We start from the raw sequence: 7,205 nt of genomic DNA, 5'->3' as shown, positions 1-7,205 counted from the left end.
GGCTGGATTCGAACCCGCCACCTTAGGTGTATGTGGCTGGCGTCTTAGCCACTTGAGCCACAGGCGCCGAGCCGAAACATGTATTTTTAAATTACCTTGGATCCTGAATTTTTAAATTTCTTTCATTCTGAAATATGCTTGTTCTTACATTTAAGCAGAAATGGATTCTCATGAGCCTTGGTTAGAAATAAATAGTTAAAATGTTTTATGTAAGAAGTGGTGATTTTTTGGAGGAAGGGAAGTTGTCCTGTGTTTGTCTTGAACTTTATCAAGGGTCTTGGTCATGCTCAGATTTTTGTGACATTCTACAGGTCATACTGAGCTACTTACTATATATTACTATTGGTACCGTAGTTACACTATGATATTTGTTAGTTTTTAAAGATTATCAGAGGTCAGTGTGTTGAAAGAATAAGAAAGGTATAGAAAAATTACAGCACAACATTCCTGGATTAAGTTTCATCACTCAATTAGTGTGACATTATTTTAGACTGATGATTTTTTTCATGGTGCACTTTGTGGATCTATGTTAGGAGCTATTAAATTTAAATGGTCCTATTCTTTTGGCTGTAAACATGCTTTTGTATTTGGTGCAGAGTTCTATCAATTATTAACAATCATATGTTCCCTCACATTAAATAAATGTTTAGATTTTTGTGATCATTCTTTTTTCCTGGCGTCTAGTCTTTTTTTTTTTTTTTCTTGAGACAGAGCCTCAAGCTGTTGCCCAGGGTGGAGTACTGTGGCATCACAGCTCACAGCAACCTCCCAACTCCTGGGCTCAAGTGATTCTCTTGCTTCTGCCTCCCAAGTAGCTGGGACTACAGGCGCCCGCCACAACGCCCAGCTATTTTTTGGTTGCAGCTGTCATTGTTGTTTGGCAGGCCCCAGGGCATATTCGAACCCACCAGCTCAGGTGTATGTGGCTGGCACCTTAGCCACTTAAGCCACAGGCACCAACCCCTGGTGTCTAGTCTTTTTCTACTCTTTTATCTTCCTATATAACTGTTCATCTTTATTTATTTATTTATTTATTTATTTTTAAACTTTTTTCTTCCTTAAGAGACAGAGTCTCACTTTGTCACCCTTTGTAGAGTGCTATGGCGTCACAGCTCACAGTAACCTCCAGCTCTTGGGCTTAGGCGATTCTCCTGCCTCAGCCTTCTGAGTAGCTGGGACCACAGGCGCCTGCCACAACACCCCGCTATTTTTGTTGCAGTTTGGCCAGGGCCAAGTTTGAACCCTTCATCCTCGGTATAAGGGGCTAGCCCCCTACTCACTGAGCCACAGGCACTGCCCTGTTCATCTGGATTTTTAACACCATCACACCAAAATGTATTTCATCAGAAGTAACTGAAATCTGCATTTATTTTTTAGAGTCTGAATACTGAATCCACAAAATGGTATCTGGATTTGCTAAAACCCATTCCATTTGTCTAGTAATCTGGATCTTTTGCCTGTGTTTCTTGCTAGAAACCTGATATCCATACCTAGAATTTTATACCTGCCAGATCATGAGACTCCTTATAGGTTCTTATAACATCAGAGAAGATAACATTGCTATTTTTTTTTTCTCAGACACAGTCTCAAGCTTTTGCCCTGGTAAGAGTGCCATAGCGTCATAGCTCATAGCAATTTCAAACTCTTGAGCTTATGTGATTCTCTTGCTTCAGCCTTCCAAGTAGCTGGGACTACAGGTGGCTGCCACAATGCCTGGCTGTTTTTTGATTATAGTTGTTATTGTTGTTTGCCAGGCCTGGGCTGGATTTGAACCCGCCAGCTCTGGTGTATGTGCTGAGCTACAGGTGCCAGGCCAACATTGCTATATATATGTGTTTTTTTGCAGTTTTGGCCAGGGCTGGGCTTGAACCTGCCACCCCTGGTATATGGGGCTCGCATCAACAACATTGCTATTTTTTATACCATTCTTATTTATTTTTCTGAATCCTCTTCTTCTGTTAGAATAGCTCTATCCAGGACCTGAACTTTCTTTTTTTTTTTTTTTTTGAGACAGAGCCTCAAGGTGTCCCCCTGGGTAGAGTGCTGTGGCTTCACAGCTCACAGCAACCTCCAACTCCTGGGCTCAAGAGAGTCTCCTGCCTCAGCCTCCCAAGTAGCTGGGACCACAGGTGCCCGCCACAACGCCTGGCTATTTTTTGGTTGCAGCCATCATTGTTGTTTGGTGGGCCCAGTCTGGATTCAAACTGCCACCTTAGGTGTATGTTGCTGGCTCCTTAGCCACTTGAGCCACAGGCACTGAGCCTGAACTTTCTAAGTAAAGGTGGAAATGTGATTTTTCTCCCTTCTCCTTCGCATATGAATATTGATTAAATATCTTCTTTTTCTCAGGGGTAGAACTAAATCTAGCTACACAACTCTATTTTAAGGTGTTTATATTACAGAATAGCCCAGGAGAACATAGCATGTATAATATTTTTTAAAGATAGAAATGCTACATATCTACTATTTTTGTTTTTAATTACAATTTTTACTTTTTAAATAAAAATTGTGTATATTTAAGGTGTACAGCGTCATGTTTTGATACATGCATTGTGAAATAATTACTACAGTTAACTGTCATACTCATTACACATAGTTACCTTTTTTTGGTGGTGAGAACACTTAAGATCTATTCTCTTAGTAAATTCTACTATACAATATGTATATCCATTTTAAAAGTTAGCATTTGGGGTTAACTAAGGTGATCTGTTTATTATTTTTCAAAATGTAACTTATGCTTCTTAAGAAAAATCTTGACTTCCTTTTAAATTGCATATCTTTAATATATAACTCATCATCTTTGAACATTTGTACTTTTTCCTAGTGCTTTGACCTTTGCTCAGCAATTTTTTTTTTTTTTTTTAAACAGAGCCTCAAGCTGTCACCCTGCGGAAATTGCTCCAAGATCACAGCTCACAGCAAACTCCAACTCCAAGTAGCTGGTATTATAGGTGCCCACCACAACGTCTGGCTATTTTTTGCTTGAAGCCGTCATTGTTGTTTGGTGGGTCCAGGCTGGATTCGAACCCACCACCTCAGGTGTATGTTGCTGGTGCCTTAGCCGCTTGAGCCACAAACGCTGAGCCTGCTCAACAATTTTTTAATTAATTAATTAATTTTGAGACAGAGTCGCTTTGTTGCCCTTGGTAGAGTGCTGTGGCGTCATAGCTCACAGCAACTTCAAACTCCTGTGCTCAAGTGATTCTCTTGTCTCAGCCTCCTGAGTAGCTGGGACTACAGGCATCCTGGCTATTAAAATGCCTGGCTATTTTTTTTTTAAGAGATGAGGTCTCTGGGTGGCTCAGGTTGGTCTCCAACCAGTAAGCTCAGGCAATCAACCCAGCCTTGGCCTCAACAATTTTTTAAATTAGATCTGAGTTTTGTAAAATTGACAGTCATTGAAATTTTCTCTCTTAGAATTTGGTGCATGAATGTTTAAACAGGTCAGCCTTTGCCATGCCAGTGTTATATTCGCAATGAAAAAAAATTCTATTGAATTATGAACTTTAAAAATGAAAAATAGAAGAAAGTAAATGTGCTGGTGCTTGGTTTTGTTTACTAATCTCAAAAAATTGTTGGAAATATGATTGACTCCTTTGAGCTGAAACTTTTTAACTTTCTTGTTGACAGGATTATAGAATAAGATTAATTAGATTTGTGGCCAGATGTAGTGGCTCATACCTGTAAATCTAGCATGCTAGGAGGCCAAGGCAGTGGATCCATTTGAACATATGAATTTGAGACTAGTCGGAGCAAGAGTGAGAACCTGTCTATACAAAAATGAAAAACTGAGGCCAGAGCATCCCTTGAGCCCAAGAGTTTGAGGTTGCCGTGAGCTATGATGCTACAGCACTCTACCAAGGGCAACAAAGTTAGACTCTGTCTAAAAAAAAAGAAAAGAGAAAGATTAGATTTGAATAGTGTTTTATAGGGATGTAATTACTTTCCTTGCATAATGGTCTTTACTGTTATACTGAATTTTTGTTTTACCTTTATAACAACCCTGTAAAGCCATAAAAGATATGTTATTTAAATATGCATTCATGGGGGATTCTAGAAAAAAAAATATGTGTAATACTACATATTCTGGATTATCTTATGTATATAATAATTTTTTTAATGTGTATATATGTATTATATGTGTGTTTGGTAAATATCCAGCCATATATCTTTATTTTTTGTACACATGTGGCTGGATACTTTCTGTCTAGACAGCCTTCTCTCTCTCTCTCTCTCTCTCTCTGTGTGTGTGTGTGTGTGTATACATACATACCATGAAAACTTTTAGTTTGATGTGATGTAGATAAAATGTCTGACGGAATTCTATACTTTAGGAGTTGGCAACCCAAAGAGCACGTGCTACTCTGGGATAGAAAATGATTTTGAGCATCCAAGTCAGATTACTACTGACTAAAAAAAGAAATCAAGTAGGTCAAGTTTATCTCTGCCTTAGATTCACCCCTTCTCCTTTCTGTTTCTAATGCCTAAATTCTCTCATTCCTACACTGCTAAAGCATTTCCCAGTAATACTTATGGTGCCATCCTTTTTTCATTCTCCCTTTAAAAATCCTTAAGATACTCTCATTAAAAGAGCAGTGCCCATGCTTGGTGGTTAGGGTATCGGCCACATGCTCTGGGGCTAGTGGGTTCAAATCCAGCCTGGGCCTGCTAAACAAAAAAAATAGCCAGGTGTTGTGGTGGGCTTCTGTAGTCCCAGTTATTAGGGAGGCTGAGGCAAGAGAATTGGTTGAACCCAAGAGTTTGAGGTTGCTGTGAGCTGTGACTTCATGGCACTCTATTGAGGGTTACAAAGTGAGACTCTCTCTCAATTAAAAAAAAAAAAGATACTCTCATTAAAAACATTAGTGGTATTGATAGCCATTTTTAGTTGCTGGTGCCTGAGATTGTAGGGAGAAATGCCTTTAGAAGAGGTAAAAGCTGTCCCACCGCCTGCTTTTTCCTTACTGGTCACATGGAGCAGATAGCTCCTCAGGGACTATCAAGCTGCCCAACTGCAACTTAAGGGTCAGTTGCCACCTTTATGTATTATCATTGAAAGAGCAAATAAATGTAGACTTGGTCCAAGACACTTAGTTTAATCAGAAACTCAAAAATAGACAAACTTGTTATTTTATAGAAATAAACAGAAAAGGAAATCTCATTTGCAGTATGTATAAGCTGTTTATTATTTTAGTTGCCTGTGTTTGTAGCTACTTTTTAAAATAAAGTCTTCAACTTTGGGTTTCCAAAATAGGAGTCGATTCATTAATAATGCTGTTGAAAGAAATGTATTTTTAAATTTTTGTTTTCTTTTTGTCTAAATAGATGTGATGCTGACCCTTCAGCTTTAGCCAACTATGTTGTAGCACTGGTCAAGAAGGACAAACCTGAAAAAGAATTGAAAGCCTTTTGTGCTGATCAACTTGATGTCTTTTTACAAAAAGGTAATTATTATGGGCCTTCAACCAAGTATTTCAGTAAAGATTTCAAATTTAAAACTTCTGGAAAGTCTTGAAGATAAGAACTTGATAGGGAAAGTAGTGAGGGTCCTTTGACTGCTTGTATATACCCACTCATGCTTAATTATTTATCATGTGTTTTGGCAGAATTGATTTTTTTTCCCTGAACTGATTTTGCTGCTTTCCTATATTGAGGCAGCAGTGGCAGCGCTGATGCTTTTTAGGTGATTAGATCATTGCAGCTTTTGGCAGAGCCTTGATGGTTGAAGGGTAACAGTTTAAGGATAATGAAGCTAGTTATTCTTACTGTTCATTAAGACAATAAACCCATCTTTTTTTTCCTTTCTTGGCAGGGGCTTCTTGATATCCTAGAAGAGATGGGCATGTTCTTCTTTTTCTTATACCTTTAACTTCCCATCTTTCTACCAAAGTCATTTCCATGGTCAAGAGAGCTTTCTTGAAGTTTTCCCTATTGTTGCTCTGACCTCATCTCCTACCAGCCACTTGCTTGTTTCACTCTAGTCACTTTGACCACCTGTTGAATAACGGATGTTTACAACTCAGGGCCTTTGAACTTGTTTTACCCTTGCCTGAAATGTGGATTCTTCTCTCACTTTTTTCTGGTCTCTTTTCAAATGGCATCTTCTCAGAGCAGTTTCCCCTGAATGCTCTATATGCAATATGGTATACCCTGTGTCTCCATTCACTCATTTTTCATTCCAACCCTGTTTTGTTTTTTTCATGGCACTATTATTCCCATCATATATTTATTTGCCTATTTATCTATCCCTCCCCACCCTTAACTTTTCTTTTGCTGAGAGTGGAAACATAGAACCTGCAGAGTTTGGCACATGGAAGATGTTCAGGAAATACTGTTGAATGTATGAATAGCAATGCGAATAATACTTACCAGACTGGTTATTGGTGGCTGAATATGGTGGTTCACACCTGTGATTCCAGGAGTTTAGGAGTTTGTACCTAGCCTGGGTAACATAGCAAGACCCAAGCTCTACTGAAAAAAATTAAAAAATTACATGGTCATGATGTCACTCACCTGTGTTCCTCGCTGGTTGGAAGCTTGAGCTGGGAGGATTGCTTATGTCTAGGAGGTTGAGGTTAGGTTACAGTGAACTATGATTGGGCAACCATACTTTAGCCTTGTAACAGACCAAGACCCTTTTTCTTAAAAAAAAAAAAACACATAAATAAATAAATAATGGAGGATCAGTGATGAAATCATCAATAAATGTGTTCCTTCTGAGGACAAAAGAGTAAATATGGATTCTTAATCTAAAACACAGGATTACATATTTTTTCATGCATTTTATGCCTTTCTTTGTAAACAAAACCAACAAGTAATGCTTATTCCCCAGTACAGATGAGTGTTTTCTCCTAAATGCATTAATTTAGGGTGGCACACGTGGCTCAAGGAGTAGGACGCTGGCCCCATACGTGGGTGGCAGGTTCAAACCTAGCCCTGGCCAAAAAAAAAAAAAAGCTGCAAAAAAAAATGCATTAATTTAGATTACTTAATTTACATTAAAGGTGAGTCATGTGAAATTGTGAAATGTAGAGGTATGAAAAAAGAGCAAAGCGTAGTAAAGATATTTGGTACAAGGCAAATCTATGTGTAGATATCTTTTTTTTTTTTTTTAGACGGAGCCTCAAGCTATCCCCCTGGGTAGAGTGCCATCACAGCTCACAGCAACCTCCAACTCCTGGGCTTAAGCAAGTCTCCTGCCTCAG

General features: G+C 38.7%; 1 protein-coding gene across 2 annotated transcripts in view; it reads left to right on the top strand.

Annotated features, from left to right (window-relative positions):
* RBM27 (RNA binding motif protein 27) overlaps positions 1-7,205 on the top strand; it is a 93,489-nt gene that overhangs the window by 11,539 nt on the left and 74,745 nt on the right. For both annotated transcript variants that reach the window (XM_003782078.2, XM_023515615.1), the window contains exon 2: positions 5,326-5,444. In XM_003782078.2, coding sequence (XP_003782126.1) covers positions 5,326-5,444 — 119 coding nt within the window. The remainder of the gene's footprint in view (positions 1-5,325; positions 5,445-7,205) is intronic.

The sequence above is a fragment of the Otolemur garnettii genome, unplaced genomic scaffold, assembly GCF_000181295.1.
Source record: "Otolemur garnettii isolate 467f Iridium unplaced genomic scaffold, OtoGar3 scaffold00003, whole genome shotgun sequence".
In the NCBI taxonomy this organism is placed as follows: Eukaryota; Metazoa; Chordata; class Mammalia; order Primates; family Galagidae; genus Otolemur; species Otolemur garnettii.
The sequence above is the reverse complement of the archived record's forward strand: the minus strand, read 5'-3'. Positions and strand labels throughout refer to the sequence as shown.